Genomic DNA, 20150 nt, shown 5'->3' with positions numbered 1-20150 from the left:
TCGTATGCTTTCAGCGAAGTGAGTGTGTGTGTGTGTGTGTGTGTGTGTGTGTGTGTGTGTGTGTGTGTGTGTGTGTGTGTGTGTGTGTGTGTGTGTGTGTGTGTGTGTGTGTGTGTGTGTGTGTGTGTGTGCGTGCGTGCGTGCGTGCGTGCGTGCGTGCGTGCGTGCGTGCGTGCGTGCGTGCGTGTGTGTGTGTCTGCGTTTATGTATGTGCGCACATATATTTAATTGAGCATGCTTGTATGTTATCAATATCTGCATTACCCTCTAGCCTCTAGTAGGTCAGTCAGTCAGCAAGCCAAGTCTGTCTGTTGGTCTGTCCATCTCTGTGTCCGTCTGTCTTATATACTTTTGACAGCTCACACATCAGGATCTGTCTCTGTTCAGCCTGGGGTTATTCTTCTGACGGTGCGAGGTCTTCACCTCCCGAAATCTGAGCCAAAAACGACTTCATATGGCGATGTCTTTCTGGAAAGCTTCCAACTTCTGCTGGAGGGGGTCCGGTGATAAACCAAACAGTGAAAGACCCACACTGCCCCCTAGTGGTCAGAAGCATGTAAGGTCACAATATCACTGTGGGATTAACATTTCCCCGTGCATTCTACAATAAGGCCGCACAGGTTCGCTACAATTCCCAGATGATATGTCTTTTGAGGATAATGTCGACAGAATATACCAAGTGACAAACGTTGAACTCTAAACCGAGCACAGGACTTGAGTTACTGGCTGTTCGCTGCTGATCCTTGTTGCTGTTAGCAACGGCTGTAGGAACAGTGGGAAAGGAGAGAAGCAACCAGTCTCAGTGATTTAGTGTCTCGCAGACAATGATGGCCACACCTACACACATACAGGCATGCACACACACAAACACACACGCGCATGTGCACACACACAAAGGTTCAAAAGATCTCATCTGAGTAACATTTCTACTCCAGTTTCAGTCTCTCTCTCTCTCTCTCTCTCTCTCTCTCTCTCTCTCTCTCTCTCTCTCTCTCTCTCTCTCTCTCTGGGCCAGCATAATGAGCTCATTCAAGTGTGAAAAGGTGCTCGAATGTTAATTAGATCAAATTGCTCCTTTTTCAGGACGCCGAAGGAGAGGGAGGCGCTATGTGGGCATGAGGAGGAGGAGGCACCTCTTGTGGGCGTGAGGAGTCTCATGGAAAGTAGGATAACAGTGATGTGACCTCATTCCTCATGCCAAGCTCTCTCTCTCTCTCTCTCTCTCTCTCTCTCTCTCTCTCTCTCTCTCTCTCTCTCTCTCTCTCTCTCTCTCTCTCTCTCTCTCTCTCTCTCTCTCTCTCTCTCTCTCTCACAATATCATGATCTATAAGCTAGGGCATGGTGTTTACTAGGCAGATCTTATCATAACTCTAAACAATTATACATACACCCACATATGCACAAACACTCACATTATTTTGTTGATTTTAAGAGCCACATGGATTACAGAAACATGCACACGATGTCATTTATGTTTTGATCAACAAAAAAATAATATTTCCTGGTACGGATCTATGCTATTTTTTCCATGTGATGCTTCAGGAGAGATTTATTTTCATTCAGTTTGTTATGCTGTTTGCCAGGAAAACACTGAGCAAAGACCAATAGAGAAGCTGTATCAGAGCATCCATGTGGTGTGACACAATGTATGTACACACTAATGTACAGCATGGGGTGGAGGGGGGGCTGTGGTCCAGGAATAAAGATAAGAGGGAACAGAGTGTACAGCGGCGAAGGATAGCTCACATTAGCTCAGAAGGTCCTGGGAGCAGTGTGTCATGTGGCAGCAAATACACACACACACACACGTGATAAAGACACACACACACACACGATACAGAAGCACACATACAAACAAAAAACACAAACACACACACCTTGCAGACAAACACAAACACACACCCACACACACACACACACACACACACACACACACACATACACACAAACACACACAATACATACACACACACACGACACACACACACACACACACACATACACATATGATTCACACACACACATACACACACACACACACACGTTTGATACAGAATCAAAATTCTACCACTCCCCAAGAGTGGCTTTGTCTGTGTTTACAGTGCGTGAAATCAGCTGTCTATGCTCGTTATTTAGCTTGATGACTGGACCTGTGTGCGTGTGTGTGTGTGTGTGTATGTGTGTGTCAGAGCCATAGCAGCTGTTCATGATCCTCTGCAGACTCATGGGGCCTAGATTCAGCGATGGAGTAGCTTTTCACACAGCAGCCGGTGGATGCTGTGTCTGTGTGTGTGTGTGTGTGTGTGTGTGTGTGTGTGTGTGTGTGTGTGTGTGTGTGTGTGTGTGTGTGTGTGTGTGTCTGTGTGTGTGTGTGTGTGTGTGTGTGTGTGTGTGTGTGTGTGTGTGTGTGTGTGTGTGTGTGTGTGTGTGTGTGTGTGTGTGTGTGTCTCTGTGTTTGTGTGTGTGCATGTGTGTGTCTGTGTCTGTGTGAGTTAATGCCGAACGTAAGATAGCCTGTCTTAAAATAGTGGGTAACATCTGTGTGTCTTGCTGAGACAATCACTCTTTTGCCACCAGCTATAACCAGAGAGAATGACCTAATCCCCAGCCAATCAGAGAGCTATAACCAGAGAAAATGACCTAATCCCCAGCCAATGAGAGAGCTCACAACCCACCGTTCCTTGTCCACAGAGGGAAAACATGAATCAAATAATGAACACACCCAATAAATGATGAGGAGGTTTTGGATGACGTTTCTAACAAGAAAAACACATAGATATTTCCTTGTGTGATTATTAACGATGCATAAACCATGCTAAACGTGCTATAAGTACCGGTAATTAAGAGATGTGTGATAAACCAGCCCAGACCGCAACCTCATTGGACTAGCCCCGCCCTCAGCCCCGCCCCCACCGTCGATCACAGCAACCATAGCTCAACCCCCCCCCTCCTGTCCGTCTTTGTGTGTGGTGCTCATTGTGCTCCATCAGCACGGGAGGGGCTCGTCCGGCAGACATGTCTGACATCTATGTAAAAGCGATCAGGCTGTGACAATGGGAGAGGGTGTGTGTGTGTATGTGGGTGTGGGTGTGTTTGTGTGTGTGTGAGTGGGGATGTGAGCATATGAGTGTGTGAGCGTGTGTGTGTGTGTGTGTGTGTGTGTGCGTGTGCGTGTGTGTGTGCATGTGTGTGTGTGTGTGTGTGTGTGTTTGACAGTTACCGTGGTAACAGGGATACAGTGCTCGCTATACGCGAAGGAGAGCCCACCTGCATGGCAGCGGGGCCCCTCTTTGATGAGGCGTGGTGCACGTGTTTGGCTCCGCCTGCCGTGTCGCCGCCCTGGGCCGGTCGGTCCTCGTCGGGCCCCCTCACTCCGTCCCCTGGCAGTCCTGGCTCCGCCCTCTCGCTCACCACCCTCTTCCCCTGGGGAGGAAGGTGATTTACGTTAGACGCCTCCGGAGGGGTGAGCTGTAAGACACTATCCATGATGGACAGAGAGTCCGTATCGGACAGACTGCGGATCGGATTTTTTTCAGAGAACAGCAAAGCCTATGGGGAAGTCATTTTGAACATTTTCCCAAACAGGGAAAGGCTCTAGGGTAAAGCTTTCTTCTCATTCAGAAGTAAAAATATACAATGAAAATGTATAATTCCACATATACTGGGTATTGTATGTGTATGTATTGTATATGAATTGAGCGAGGGATTAATAATTCAGTAAAAATGTTACAAGCAGGTAAGACGTCGATTGGAAAACCGAAATGCAATCATTCTGGGCCTTTCTATGCTCTCGGGTTTTCTGGGACTCTAAGTGACTCACGTCTGCTACGTTCACATTAGCGAGGAGCAACAGATAGACTAAAGCAGAAATAGAAAGCACTTCCATTGCATTCACTCTTACTATTGGAGCGCTCAAACGCTGGTTAGTACGCAAGCTCAAGGTGTGATCATTGACCATTTCTTTTCTCCAGACAACGCCGCTGATGTCTCAGGGCTCCTCTGTCGTTCCCACGTGCCTCCGTGACCCAGCCCCCCAGACACTCTGTTGGTCCCCCGTGCCTCCTTGACCCCCAGCCCCCCAGACACTCACCTTCTTCCCAGCCATGGTGACCGTGAGCTGCTTCTTGCGGCCCCGCCCGCAGCCCGGTAGGGACCCCTCCCCGGCCCGGCTGGGCCCCGCTCCCGGCTGCCCCCCCACCGCACACCGCTTGGCCACCACCACGCGACTCTCCTGTCCCAACAAAACACGTGTTTTTTGTTATTATTGTATTAATTCACACTTAAAGGGCACGGCGATCCCGCAGTGTCCACAGCAAGCTTATAATGAAACCCATTCAATCCCTCTGGGGCCTTTACATCGGGGGGGCTATGGTTATAATAGCTTCGGTGCTAGCTTCCTCTACTCACGAGGAACAGCGTTGCTTGTGCTTCCTCCAACAGGGACGAAGCGGGGCAAATCAATGGGCAGTATGACATCATCAGGACCACACAGGGCGCACACACTCACACTGGCGGACTTGCTGATGGTGATGCTGAGGTCGTCGGCCTTGCCCTTGCGGCCCGGCGGGCTCACGACGTCCTCCTCCGCCATCTTCTTGTCTTCCTCCACCTCCTGCACGCAGCCCAGGAATAGCATGCGTGAGGCAGCATGCCAGCATGAGGGACACCGTCATAATAACCGCAGGATGTGGCGCCGTGGGGACACGGCGGCCCCCCCTACCTGGTACCTCCTCATGAGAACTGCGTTCTTCCTGCGGAGGGCCTCGATCTTCTTATCCAGGTCCGTGTCTCGCTCATGGTCCCGCTTGAGCATCACGTCGCTGGGGGTCTGGAGACGAATGACGAAAGCAAGAAAGACCGCGGTGTGACCTCAGAATGAATTTGAAGAGATGGATGTAAAGGAGTAACACCGCAGTGCTCTCTCTGTGGCGTTCTGCTCTGTGACCTGCGGGGGCGGTACGATTCAGAATGGATGTTTGATTTGATTCTGCATGGTTCTGGGTAAAACCGAATAACGTGGCTCATAAAGGTGCGCACGTTGGCCTACTTGCAAATGTGCCTCTTTGTCAGGTAAATAATTGTGTTTGTGCAGGCCATAAGGGTGAATTATAAGTGCGTGTTGAACAGAGAGGTACCAGTGGGCGCTTGTGCTGACGCTTCCGCGTCGTCGAGAGCGAGTAGACCGCCAACCGGTTTTCCCACGAACGCTGGCGATCTTTATAACGTCTGAATGATGTTTGGTACAAATAAACATATTCGCAAGACCTCTCAACGAGTCGATCTTCCTTTCGGCTCCATCTTGTGTTTACCAGTTGGCAGCACTTAACCGAAGACCAACAGCGACAATCAGGGTCCTGAGGGCCCCCTGTCACCCATAAGGCGTGGTGTGCATTGTGGATCGGTGCGCGTAAGCTACGTTGGAGGTGCCTGTGGGCCAGGGGACCACCCTGCCCCGACCGGGGCCTAAGAGATAGAACTCACCCTTGGAGCTCAACGACATCCTCAAAAGGATTCTCAGGCCCACACTCAATTGGATTAGACACCCTCCAATGCTAACACTTCAGAGGGGTTACAAATGAGACTAGCTGCGTGTGCAGACATTTTTAAAAAGAATACAGTGGATTATTATATTGAGTTTATATGAGTCAATGCTTCCTCTTCACACCATCTGTCAATATCCTTCGCCACTTCCAGATGCGCAACGATGGCGACTTGTGAAAGCTTAGTCCCTTGTCCCTTTTTTCACACGTCTGACTGCCAGGGCAACACAAACAGCACCACAACATGTGTCTGTGTGTGTCTGTGTTTGTCTGTGTGCGTGTGCGCGTGTGCGCGTGTGCGTGTGTGTGTGTGTGTGTGTCCTCCTCACGCTCCCAGATGGCCTGATCATTAAGGGACTCGGTTACATGCTGAATGCCCGCGCCGGGCGAGCCTAACATTCCTGATGCCATCTGAAAAGCATGTTTGCTCAAATGAGTTCTCTCCTCTAGCAGCTAATAAGCCACCATGGCTCATTGTGATCCATGGGCTTTCTCAACCTTAAGAAGAAACCCTCTCCGCCAAATGAACTTAGCATGACGACTTCCTATTTGGTAATCAAATGATGTGCAGTGAGAACTGGAGACGGCATGCTTTATGGAAAAAAGCCAGAGTGGCCTTCACTCTGCCTAGTCCCAAGAAGCAGATCAGTGGGAAAGTATATGCACTAGTATGGAAGATGTTGTCATTATGACCTGCCCTCACTGGCCGAGTCGGGCTGTGAGTGTGCTGTGCGCACTCACAGCCTCTCTGGGTTACTTATGGAGTGTGTCTGAGCCCACTCTGGGCTCCTGAGGGTGTCTGAGCACACTTCAAGGCATGTGTTTTACGATTCCTGCGAAGCAGACGGAGATAGCAATGAGTTTGGCAGCAGCCTAACGCAGATGAGGTTACAGAAAAAACCGACATATTAAACAGCGGGTGGGACCCGGTTTTAATCTGCCTGGGAGATTGAATAATAGTACAGTATTTCAAGTCTATAATGATAGACTTGACAACCTGTAGATGGGTGTGGATTAGTTGGACGTTTTGTTATTCACTTCAGTATGTGTGTATTATGTGTGTGTTATCTTAGGGTGTCTAAAGAAAGATTAAAGCGGACAAGCATATTTCAACGGAGCAACGACAGCCTTTAACAACAACAACTCCACAATATCACAACCTCGGTTCATTTTGTGAAAAACAGGTTACTGACATCAGAGAATCATTGCTAAAGATAGGTAAACACAATCCTCCTATAAAAGCGTCCAGGGCGCACCAAGTTCTGAAGCCTTCATAGGCCACGGCAAACGCTGTACTGTACGCACTTATCCTTAAGAATGCTCATACGGTGGGACCTCCATTATCTGCTTTCACTGGCCAATTCAAAAGCCTTGTGGCAAAAGCACACCTACAACAGCTGAGTTTAAGACGAGGGGATCGCATGGCATACATCAAGGTGGCGGACATTGCTGACATGCACAGGCAGAGCGGGGCAGGGACGTGCAACAGTTCAAACCAGGCCCACGCCCTCCACTGCTGCTCCGAGTGTCGCCAGCAGCACCATCATCGCATTCCGTCCAACAATGACTCACACCCAGCACGGAGACACAGACACAAATAGCATCCTGCTGGTGTTTGGGAGCAGATCCAGTGCTGTTAGTGGTGTTAGGGTTTGCCTTGACGCTACAGGGAGGTTTGAGCTACCCGATAAGGATGCTGGGCTACCGAAGCCAACGATAAGAACAACAACAACAACAACAACAACAACAACAACAACACAAAACCAGAGATAAATCATTTGAATTCAGAACCTCGGTGTGAATCAGCCAGCAGATCCACACTGAGAGAGAGAAAAGTTGGAGGGGTACACTCACAGCGGCTGCCTATGTAAGAAGTGGCTGGCGACCAGTTCCCTGGTTGTCACGGCATCCAAACACAACAGCCCATGAGCACATACCACCAGGAATAGGAGCGAGAGAGAGAGAGAGGCAAGTTCACACTGCTGAGGGTCCAAAAAAATCTCAGCAAGCCCCCCCCCTACAGAGAATGGCTTCCTCCAGCAGCCAGGGTGAAGCCCACCAGCTAGCTCAGTGCAGTGGGGTGCAGAGAGGTGCCTTCATGGGAACCGTTAGGGTTCCATTCTGGGACGGGTGGGTGGAGGGGGTCGTTACCGGTCTGTCTGCGTGAGATCGACTTATTGTGCAGAGCGAGACGCAGGCTTTTTAACATAAACACAAAAAAACAAGCACACACACACACACACACACACACACACACACACACCACACATAATGAGAGAGCAGAGAAAAGGCCATGAGACCCGTGGCCAGGACTGCCTGCTGTGTTCGCCGCGCAGCGTGCCTACCTCATCCTGGACCTACTGCAGGGACAGAGACCGAGGGACGGGGGAAGGAGACTGAGGCACAGCGACTGAGCGAAAGCGCTGCATTTAGACCTAGCTAAAGCCCCCGACACAAGGGAGAGAAAGAGGGAGAGACGAACGGGGAACCTAACAACAGATGAGGCTCAGAATGATAAAGAGAGAGAGAGATTGAGAGGGAGAGAGAGAGAACGAGAGGTAGAGGGAGAGAGAGAGAGAGAACGAGAGGTAGAGGGAGAGAGAGAGAGAACGAGAGGTAGAGAGAACGAGAGGTAGAGAGAGAGAGAGAGAGAGAGAGAGAGAGAGAGAGAGAGAGAGAGAGAGAGAGAGAGAGAGAGAGAACGAGAGATAAAGGAGCGAGTGAAAGGTAGAGGGAGAGAAAGCCTGGGGCTAGGAAGAGTAAGAAAAGCGAGAGAGATAGAGGCAGGGAGCCTGGGATGAGGAACAGAGAGGAGAGCAGAAATGGGACTCACAGGTCTTTCCATGTCAGCGGTGGGAGCTGGGCAGGGTCCAGGCGCTAGGCAGCCGCGGCGCCGGAGAGGAGCTGCCCAGAGTCGCTGATCATGCCTCGATTACAATGAGCCAAGTTGGGCACAGCGCCAAGATGTCTCACAAACACACAGTGCTCCCCTGTTAACGGATTTCGCAGCACTCACCCACCCCGGTCCCTTCTAACTCATGCTCCCTCACTCCCCTCTCTCTCTCTCTCTCTGTCTCCCTCTCTCTCTCTCTCTCTCCAACCCTCCCACCCGTCTCTGCTCATGAACTCTCTCCCCCTCCCTCAGTTCCTAAAGCACTTGTGGTATCTCCAGACTGTGCACTCCACACAATTTCGATCCACTCCAGTCTAGCCTACATTTTTTCAATCAGAAAATTAACACACAGCAGTCATCTTTTATTTGATGAAAAAATGCAAATGCAATACAAAAGGATGAAGGCCTCTTTTAAAATAACTTTTGAAAAAATGCAATTAGTATTTTCCCACCAACAAGGAGTGTGGTTTTGATCCCCAGATTAATTGGTTTATTTATTTGTCTGTTTCTATTTTTGCTCTTTGGCACCCTGAACGGCCCCCAACAGCTGCAGGGCCTGAGTAGCAAAGAGCTTCAGACTTCATATTCAAAGTGCCAGAGGAGGGGGTGGAGGGAAGATTTCCCACGATTTCTCATGTGCGCCATGCAGCCTCCTCAAAAGGCCAGGAGGAGCTAATGACATGCAGCAAGCAGTAAGGGCGGCCTGGCGGACTAACGCAACAGACGCCCCAGACTGCTGTGGAGTGCACGATGGCGCCCATTGAGTTCAGGATAAGACACAGCCGAATATCACAGGATTCACGCAAATGAGCTATTATTAGTCCCTGTAATCTTTTTTGTGCCTTCCCTCTGTTGGTTTTTTTAGTGAAAAGTTACTGAACTCATCATTTGCAATACCGCAAATAGATAACAATACATATTCAAGACATTTATCAGTGTATTGATGATATTTTGACATTAAACCACCTGTACAATGAGAGAATGGAAGGATTTTAGCGGCCAAGGGGATTTTACTTGATAAATGCATGATTGGCAGAGCAGGTAGGCCTGCAAACCGCAAGTCAAGACAAAGGCAGCGACACATACACAGAAGCACACATACACATGCACGCACACACGCCCAGGTAAGACCATGGACCAAGGCTTTAAGTGATGGATTCAATGATTATTTTCCTTGATTCAGTTTGCGTCGGTCAGTTCGCCAAGAAGAGTCGTTAAGAATCGTTCGTTCATTCGTTCAGTCGAGTTTCCGGTAGCGGTGAATCAATCATGGAATGCACGGTTCTCAGCTGAGTCAGTCAGACTCAGCTCCTCCCTCGTTCTCATTCTTAAACGATCATGGAAGTCTGTCATCAATCAGCACAACATTACAACTTTAATAAAACCCAGCGGTATGGGGGGGTAGTTAATTATTGGATACGTAACATATTAGCAAGATAATATACTTGATTTAGCAATGATGGTGGGGGTCCCGGGGGGAGAACGAACCATGAAAGAACAAGACAGATTGGCGAGACAATCAAATATTTGATTAATCTGGCATGACACAGAAAGTACAAAGACAGCATGCATTTACCAGTTCACTGATATTGAATCGTATTATCGTACGCTCGCTCACTAAGCCTCTTCCCTTTTCACCGCTCACAGTCAGTGAACAAACAGCTAGTCAGCGAGTCAGCGACTAGTAGGTCTGGGAGGAGTCGAGTCTGAGAAGAAACGAGACGGACGAGAGAGAAGAACACCTCAACAAGCAACGGCGGGTCATTCATTTTGCCATATTAAAAACGCTAAATTCAAACATCGCACCGACCGGCATATCAACACAGAAGTCACGTGATTCTTAAAGAGACAATGTCCCTATAACACAAAATGAAAACAGGTCAATAACACAGTATGGTGAATTATGTCTATAGAGTCCACCACAAGACTACACTTTGTTGCTCAAATGTAATAATACTCTCCTCCTTGAGCCTCCCAAAATGTCTTGCGATATTGATATCCCCCCCCCCCCCCCCCCCTCCCCCTGTGGACTGTTTTAGTTGTTTTATTTTTCTTATGTTTTGTGTGTATGCTATGTGTGACTGTAGGCTACTGCTGCCTGTCTTGGCCCGGACGCTGGAAGAGATGTTTAATTACAAGATGATTATTATTTTTCAACTAACCAATAGTAGTTGCCTTACACTTTAAAATGTCAATGCACTTTTCATACCTGAATAACAGTGAAAGCTACTTAATAATTGATTTGCATGCATAGTATACTACACTTTCCATTGAACAATTATCCCTTTTACCATAAATGGACTAATTTTATAATGTAATCAAATGCTCACACACTAGCTGCTTTCAGACACACGTGTAAGTCCTGATATTCTCCTGATGGGCCGTATGTGTGAACATCCTATCCTGACATTTGTACCCTGAAAAGCTCCTGAATAATACTACCCCCAAGGTAGTATTTTCTCTGTATGAAATGTAAATTACCTTATGTGAATGAGGGGTAGAAAGTTGGTATTGCTCACACCACTTCAGTGGGCGTGTTGATGACGGTTCTGCATGTCATTGAGTGGCACCCTAAATGATAATCAGCCTGTTGCCTTATGTTCGCTGAATGGCTAAAAAATATTTAAATGTTGGCAGTGCTTTTAGAGTAATTTGTAGTGAACAAATGTTGTACGTTGTAAAATTATATGCAAAATGTTATTATGCGCTCAGAAATTTGTTACATTATCGACTGGGGTTTCCACATTATTGCTAAGGGTTTAATTACAACTAGATGTTGGGCGTGCAAAAACTCTAGTCCATATAAAACCACAGGACACATAAACCTGTTGGTTGCCCAAAAAAATTAGAGCTAGCTTACACAGTGTTCACTCACAGTAAACGTTCTAGGTGTACGTTATGCCTCCTGAGGCTAACAAACGAAAGATAAAATACAATACGCTAACTAGGCTAGAGAGAGTATCACAAAGACTAGGATTTGATTTTGTGCTCTTTTCAATGTAATTTGAAGCTGAATGCACATTATATTTGTAATGACGTGTAGTGGTCAGTAGGCGACACTCTCGTCCTTTTCTCTTTGAGTTCAGTCATCCATGGCTCAGCCAATTCATTTTAGCTCATCCCTTTTATTATTATATATATATTTATAATATCTATATATATTTTGTCGTTTTTAAGTTTAGATATATTATATATATTATATATTATATATATATATATATATATATATATATATATATATATATATATATATATATATATATATATATATATATATAAACTTAAAAACGACAAAAATATATAGATATTATAAATATATATTTATAACGTTTTATTTATCAAATGTATTTAAGTATGTAAATAAATAAATATATATATAAATGTATAATTATATATTATTTATACATATAATGTTTTATTGTTATTTATAGTTTTACTTTAGTTCTTAAGTTTATAAATAAACGTTAAATCTATATATATAGTTTATTTATAAACTTACAAATAAATACATATATATGTAAAATAATATATATGTATGTCTGTATGTCTGTCTGTATGTATGTATATATTATGTAAAAAAGTTTGTCTGTTTAAACTCTAGTACATTCTTCTAGGGTGTTATTTCTTAACCATCCACAGCGGTACCCCTAAATATAATGTACACTGTATAACTCCTGATGCTGAGTATAGGCTAATGAATAGTGGTAAAACTTTCGGCATGAGAAAGCAGTATGAACACAACAATGTCTTTCCATAATGACAAATAATTTCACGATTAATTACTACATGTCTCAAAATAGAGGCGGGCGTTGGCGTCACTAGGTCTTTTTATTCGGGGTAAAGCCCCGGATATTATTTAATCAGCCCTGAATATATCTTTTGTGTAAAAAAACATATATATATTTGTTTTTATTTCAATATTTATTGGTATATTTACTGGTAACTATGGAATGCATTAATTCAATTCAGTCTAGAAGTGATTAAATGATTCTAGTCACTAATGGTAGTGAGTTATTTAGAAAGAAACATGGGGACTCCAGGAGCATCTCAAAATAAAGTAGCCTAGTCTTTCTAGTCCTTCTGGCAAGAGAATAAACAGTTAAAAACATATCCAGACTGTTTACCACCTCAAGTGAATGAACCTATCCTATCCCCAGTCATACATATATATCTAATATATATATATCTATATATATATATGCATACCTACATATATGTGTGTGTGTGTATATATATATATATATATATATATATATATATATATATATATATATATATATATATATATATATATACGTGTAAGGTTTGTCTCACTGTATTCATTTACTCTGAAATAACGTGTATGGATCTTTAGATGTTTGTGGATAAGTGGCACAGCAGTCAGGTAGCTATTTAAAACTATAATAAATTGCGTATTTTGTTAATTCAGGTAAAGCATTATGAAAAAATTTGCATGCACAATAAAGCATATAAAAAAATTGCCTCGCATTTTTCCTTTCTCTCTGGGCTAAGCCCCGGATGTTTCAGAAACCTAGAAAGACTCCTGGAGGCGGGCGTTTCAAGGTGACCGCATGATGAAAAGAAAAACACCAACACCCAGACAGTGTGCAGAGCATCAATCAGAGACATGGTTTAAAGAATGTATTTTCATTTGTGCCTTTTGATAATATCTAAAGTGATACAAGGTGCTGTCTAAGTTGTTTTTCAAAGTCGCTGATTTTGAAGATTGATTCATGAGCTGAAATGGAACTAGGTGGCTTAACGTAGAGGCAAACCTGGTTCACTGTACCCACGATGCCCATCCCTTTGCATTAACCTGTTTTAACAGTTGCATTTGTACCCTCTACATTCTTTCATGAACAAGTATAGTCATAGGCAGAGTAGAAAAAGTAAACATAATAGACTGAAGTCTATCATTATCCTCTCTTAACTGTGGAGTAATTAGGCTGCATGTATTTCACATAGGTATTTGGTTTAGTATTTGCTATTGACCTTGCATCCCATTTGGCTCTGTGAAAAACCTGTTCTGATCGCCTGTTAACTTGGCTTTAGGCAGCAGGCCACAAACATCCGTAATTAAATATTAATAGAGCAGAGTGAATTATTATTAAATACATTTTTTATATCATAATTGTTAAGGACAGCAGCGTTGCATCTTATTATAAAAAGAGGAATGAAGAAAAATGCCAGCCTGCTTGATACTGCCAGCTAATGGAACTACTTTAATGGAACACTATGGGCAGTTTGTCCTCCGGTTTTTTATCAATTCCCCGTAAAATATTCCCTTAAATTGTAAACATCAGAGGCTTCAACATAGGAACAGTTTTAAATGTGAAACGTGTTCACTTATTCAATATTGAGAGATGTGGTTGTTTATTTGGTACATGTTTGACAGTTTTGTCTTGGTTAATGCTTCCATAATGTGCCATTGAATTGACTTGAACAGGCGGAAAGGTCTTATTTTAATGTATCCTACGCATAGTCCCCCCCATGGCCAAACTGCTGAGCATGTTTAAGTATTAAGACTTTAATGCCAACACTGTCTGGATGTAAATCGCCGGAGCAGCAGTAAGAAACAGTCTTTTCTTTTGCAGTTGGCCTTTGGAATACCTGTTCTTCCACAAATACATTCCAGCCCAGAGCTGTTGTTCAGACTAGGTGTATCACCCTTGGGTGAGTCATGGGCCTCTATAAATACAATCAAAACACTCACAATGTGCACCAGTCTCTCAACTTCTTGATCAGGTAATGTGAACACATGATACAGTCAATGTGTGCAGCAGTCTAATATTTAGAATTTAAAGGTGTTGATTTAACATTGAAAGTGCTGAAGATTATGTTCCACTCTTTCTTCTCAAGTAGTGTTGTGCACAGTGCCTGTCAACCAACCAGATAAGATGTCAGATAACAAATGCGGTAAGTCTACAATTGTATAGATTTGAATGTTTATATATGTATCTATTTTCTTGATTGGATGGCAGAACAACTTTAACGTATTCTTCCATATTTTCTTTCACCCAGAAAAGCCAGAGGAGGTGAGATATTTCAAAACTAAAAGGGGCATTGCAATTGGATTGAGTTTGTAGGTGTTGTGCAGTTTGCCGACAGAATGTGCTCATGAAAGATACATGTCCTTCTTCGCAGTGTATGCCCGAAGGAGAGTGTGAGGATCGTGGAAAGGGTTGTGACAAGGGAAAGGGAAAGGGAAAGGATGGCGACTCTGATGGAGTAAGAAACCTTGCATATCTGCTGTAACTTTTTGAGTCTCATTGGCTATCCAACTTACTATCCTACTTCCTCTTTGCTCCTTTTTTTTTCTTACAGGAAGGGAAGGTAAGATAATAATATACTTTATAATAATAACAATACACACAAATATATATATACATGTAAATATTTAGGCATATATTTATATATATAAATATGCACACACATATATATATATATTATGTAGACATACACACATATATATACACATCAACAAATACATATGTATTTATTCTTTAACGTTTTTCTTTTAGTGCCATGGAAAGTCGGGTGAAAGTCGGGGACATGGAAGGGGAGGAGGCCCGGACTGTGGAGAGCGTGGAGAGAGTGGTGGTCGTGGTGGTCGGGGGGGAAAGAAGAACTAATGACTTTGTTTTGTCTGAAGTAAAATAATATATATATATATATATTAAAGAGACTAACCCTAAACAAGGGTATCTCCAATTGTAATCCATTGCTTCATTGTATTCAATAAAACAATTTGACCCAAATCAACTGTCATGTCTTCAATTATTCTTCATTGGGATATTTACCAACTGTGTGACCTGGTCTAACCTGGTCGGAGGCATGTGCTTAGCGCATGAAAAACCACACCCATGTTGAGGGTGTGAAAACAAACAAATTCAACAGCGTGGACATTGCAATGTCAACTCCTCTTTTGACAATGTTTTTTATCATGCTAAAAGATATAGCAAACATGGTCCAGAGCTTTTATTAAAACTCAATGATCACATTCCACCTAGCCAATGCAGAACCAAGGTTTTTGTAAAACTGTTGAAAAGTTTTTTTGAAATCGACCATTTAATGTTATACACATGACTGACTAGCAATCATAATCAAGTCTAAAGGGAATTTGTGTTAATATGCTTCACACACAAATACATTAGAATTATATAATAATTGTCCACCAATAAAAAATGTAGCATCTATACACGACTTATTCAGCAATTCGCTCTTCTCTAAGCTGTCTCTGGGCAGCTTCCATTGCAGCCCGTACAACTGAGTATGCCATTTGCAACGGCAGCCTTTCTTGTTGTTGGTCATGGCCTTTCATAGCATTGTCTTCAAAGTCCTCGGCATTGCTAGTTTTCAGTGGATTTCTGTAAATCTCTGCTAACGCTTCCAGCTCCATTCTGGTGGAGTCACTCGTACACTCATTGCTGAAACTCTGTTGGTCCTGCATCCTTTTTAAATGATCGCCTATCCATTTCTGTGCAGTGATGGGCTGTGGTCCTGCAGGAAATGTTGGCAAGTCCCTTTGGTGCACTGGGATCTACAGATGTTTCAAAGATCTGCCAGGCGCCACGCTGTCCTTGGGTTTAAAAATGAACACTGTTTTGGCAGTTCCTTCAAGAGCTGGTGGGTCTAGGACAGATGCAAAAAAGCACACTATAGTTGTAAAATATACCTATTTATTGTATGCTCAAACGTTTTCTTATTTACAAAAGTATTGTGGTCTCACCTGACTGGATTATTTTTACCTCTGGATATACTGAAATAAATGAAATAATATCCACAAAGGGGAACTAGATAACACTAGTCAACAGATAGAGTGGCAAGATTAACAACCTGAAGAGAACAAAGCTTAAATGATGAAAAGTAAACAACACCATTGTGATTTTTCATCACAATTCAAAAGCACTCAAATCTAAACTGATGGCTAGGATCTCAGGGCAAGGATCCTTGATTGCATCATGAAGGTATGGAGCATGGGTTAATCATGTTCATAGCAACGCCACCTATGTGTTTATTGGCCAAAATTTCAGTTTCATTGACCACAAATTGAGCAGAAATATTTTGCATACAAATCTTTAAATAGTTTAACCACATTAAGAAAAATAAATTTGTTCATATTTTTTATTAGTGAAGCCACAAGTTTTGCACATTATCCAAACAGAATACTATTCCCTCGACAAAAAGCCAACGGGTTTTGCCATTGGATTTTGGATTCTTATAAATTGAAACAATTTATTAAATAAATATTTGTGAGATGTCATTACTCATTTGTGAGATGAGTTTGCTTCCTATTTATGTCGAGTATACACCCCTACTGTCCACAAGCATCCCCCCCATATGGATTTGGAGAATTGTTGCCACGTCCCAGTGGTGGAGGTATCATATATATGAAAGAGGGCATTCAATTATACTATAATGATCAATTAGGAGGCCGAAGCCCTAAAGGAAGTGATGCAATAGGTGACTGAGGGTCAACATTTGAGAACCCCTTTTATCAAAGGGGGTCTCAAAGGACTCATACGCTTCAACAGCGGCTGCAGCAGAAGTGTTGAGACGAAAGATGATATCAAGACATTTATAGAATATTCCCATTCACATGATTCTTTGCACGACCTGCAGTTTGGAGAGACTGAAATAACCCCCAAAATGAGTAATAATGTAAAAGCAGCCAAGTCCCACAAATTGCTTGAACTATTTATTTCATTCCATTGTTTCGTTGATATGCATTATTGAAAAGTTTCAAAAGCCATTTAATGCAATATCCACAAACAGTTCAAAATGGTACCATGAAATGTTTTGTTTATTGTATTAACCAGTTCATTTCAATTTTGTGAAAGTCACCAAAAGTCGAAAAAAGTTAAACGCAAGGTCACAGGCTAACAGTGGAGCTGTGTTGGGAACCAGCAGCCAAGAGCTTCCATGGAAACTTCCTACCCATGTTAAATAGATTTAGTTGGCAGTTCCTTTTCTGCCCATTCTTTTTTAAACTTGTGGAAGCACTTTGCAGTACTGGGAGACACCATTTCTAACGGCAATGGAGCTAGATTCTAAAAATATCAAAAGATGCCCAAAGCAAATACCTTTAACCCATAGTTGTGTTTTATCAAATGAAAAAAATTCAGTTTCATTGACCACAAATTGAGCAGAAATATTTTGCATACAAATCTTTAAATAGTTTAACCACATTAAGAAAAATACATTTGTTCATATTTTTTATTAGTGAAGCCACAAGTTTTGCACATTATCCAAACAGAATACCAGAAATGTTGATATTTCAGCCCTTTCGGGTTAAAACAAGAGAAAAGGACAACCTAACAAGAGTGAAAAGTTTGGGTTAGGTGACCTATAGTTCAAAGATATCCCTGGTCAGGTAGACTAAATAAAAGTGTATTCCCAATTGCTCCAGGACATTCGTGTAATTTACTTGTGAGCTCTCCCTCAAGCCTAGAGAGACAGTGTTGAACCACCAACTGAAAGAGGGTATTTGCCATTAGTATGAGTGACAACATTTCATGGCTATTAATTTAGTTCATTATATTTAGCCGATTTGAATAGACTTTTCTAGCAGGTGAGGCTGTCAAAGAACTAAATATGGAGCAACTACAAAAAGTAAATTTGCAGCATGACCAAATTATACAAAAAGTATAGGAACTGTTCTAGCAGATATGTTTTAGAAGTCTCTTTTGATAGGCAGGGAATAATTGTCTTTGTCACCCTGTAGTCATGCCATCAAATCTGTTGGGAAAAGTACCGCTACCGATTAATCCAGTAGACTCACCAGTCAAGTCCCCCTAGTTAGAAAATGGAAGAAACCCAGTTAGTCATGTTAATTATTCTGTTACAAATGAAGACTGATACTTTCCACATATTGCGATCCAAGTTACTGGCTGCAGTATTGGATTTTATAGTTCTATATGAATAGATTCAATTTACTAAACTATTAATCATGCTTCAGAAGAATTAACCTTTCTTGGATGGCAGATCTACCACAAGCCTCCATTGCCACAACCTCCAGATGGCTTACGACCTACGGCAACTCCTCGACTACTGCAAGCCAACAAATTGGCTCTTGCACACCAGACACGCATTTTGCTTTATTTTAGGTTTTCAAGCATCTTAAAATACCCAAATCATCGCTCCAATACACAAGTCAGCTAATGGCCTACAAGGAAATGCTGAAGCTAGTGTTAGTGATGGCGATAGAAATGGACAAGCTTGCGTGTACAAATATGCAACTAGAATTGCAAGGTTCACAGCCCAGTTGCATAAGTGGTCACAACCGTTGGATTGTAAACAAGGGTAAAAAAAAAAAAAAAAAAAACTTCCCACAAACAAGTCAACATGGTCAATTGAAAGCCTGTACAAAACGACCCTGGAATAATCAAATGCAGCTTTACTGCGGATGAATTAAGCCAAATTGCATAAACATCCAATGGTAAACAGTATACAAATGCAATCAAGGTTGCACTCACACTAGGCCATCTGGCCGTGGCCGTCGCAACTGTGGCCTGGCCACGGTAGGCTCTTGTACATACGCCATCAAGTCGCTAGCATCCAACAAGTCTACCAAACCTTAACCAACTAGTGAAAAATGTAACAAAACTTTAGCACACACCCAGTGACTAATCACCTTGTCCAGGGGTGTTCCAACGTGGTTTACCAGAGGACCTTGTGGACTTAAAGTAAGCCACACATTTGACAGAGACAGCACGGAATGACGTTAAACTAAGCTAATCTACAGGTTACTAGTGCTAGTGCAATTACATGAGCATTTTGCACAATATTTGTACTCCAATGCTACGTAAAGCAGGCTTCTTCAGAAACTCGTAGCCTGCTACATTGAAGTGCAACTGTAACAAATCCTAACCAAGACCGAAAGATGGCTCTGGAAGCCACTACGGCCCACGCAGCAGATTACTGCGTGGACCGTGGTGGCTTCCAGATCAACCCTTCGGTGGACCATTCATACACATGTATTCCGAGGTTGTTTTGAAGACACTGGAGTCCCATGGCACTAGATTCCTTTGAAGACTAAGTTGGTATGGGGGGGCCCAAAGGGGGCCCCCCCATAGATCTTGTCAGTCATCTAACACCTGTTAAGAAAAACACACACACATCACAAGATACAAATCAGCAAAGCTAGGTTAACAAACAGCAGCGACATGCATGTCAAGGTGCAAAGAGCAGGGATACTGATGGCTTGTGTCTGAGGAGACAGCCCAAAAACGTCAACAATTAATAAAGGAAAATAACTTTTACTCACTGCGGTGGTCTGTTTCGAAGTGCCATGTTGGTAGCAATATTTGTCTGAGCTGTTCAGTCAAATGCCCACAAAAACAAACACGCAACAACGCATACTTTCAGTTTGTATAAAGTGACAATAGTGATCTGCAATCTAGATCGAAAACTTTCAACCCTCACTAAACTCAACCTCGATTGACACAGGCCGATGCGAAAAGTAAACCAAACCCATTGTGTTCACCTTTAATAAAGGGGTGCGTGACAGGTGATCTCAATTAAGAGCTAATCAGAAAGAACACACTGATCGGCCATGAGTGAGACGTTCAAAACGAGGACGAGGATTTAACGGAATTGTTACCATTCAAATTCAAATTTCTTTATTATTGGATAGGGTATGATATCAATGATTTGGGCTTTGAGTAGGCCTATATTTCTTAAATATATTTCTTACATTTTTTCACCCCTTCGCCTTT

The 20150-nt window shown here is 43.1% G+C and overlaps 1 protein-coding gene and 1 long non-coding RNA gene across 3 annotated transcripts in view; one reads left to right on the top strand and one right to left on the bottom strand.

The window, feature by feature from the left end:
• LOC130382107 (coiled-coil domain-containing protein 9B) overlaps positions 1-8637 on the bottom strand; it is a 20193-nt gene extending 11556 nt beyond the window's left edge. Inside the window, exons 1-5 of the mRNA XM_056589716.1 lie at positions 8374-8637; positions 4721-4828; positions 4508-4612; positions 4091-4231; positions 3268-3423 (exon numbers count right to left, since the gene is read on the bottom strand). Of these exons, the coding sequence (XP_056445691.1) occupies positions 3268-3423; positions 4091-4231; positions 4508-4612; positions 4721-4828; positions 8374-8385 (522 nt within the window). The 5' untranslated portion in view covers positions 8386-8637. The remainder of the gene's footprint in view (positions 1-3267; positions 3424-4090; positions 4232-4507; positions 4613-4720; positions 4829-8373) is intronic.
• Positions 8638-13958: 5321 nt separating this feature from the next.
• LOC130382503 (uncharacterized) lies at positions 13959-15342 on the top strand. Of its 2 annotated transcripts, none has more exons than XR_008895585.1 (5): positions 13959-14178; positions 14296-14349; positions 14455-14468; positions 14578-14766; positions 14955-15342. It is a non-coding gene; the product is annotated as an uncharacterized LOC130382503 (long non-coding RNA). The 2 variants fall into 2 exon arrangements; XR_008895584.1 differs by having other exon boundaries at positions 14293-14349.
• Positions 15343-20150: the final 4808 nt, after the last annotated feature.

This window comes from Gadus chalcogrammus, chromosome 5 (genome assembly GCF_026213295.1).
Source record: "Gadus chalcogrammus isolate NIFS_2021 chromosome 5, NIFS_Gcha_1.0, whole genome shotgun sequence".
In the NCBI taxonomy this organism is placed as follows: Eukaryota; Metazoa; Chordata; class Actinopteri; order Gadiformes; family Gadidae; genus Gadus; species Gadus chalcogrammus.
The sequence above is the reverse complement of the archived record's forward strand: the minus strand, read 5'-3'. Positions and strand labels throughout refer to the sequence as shown.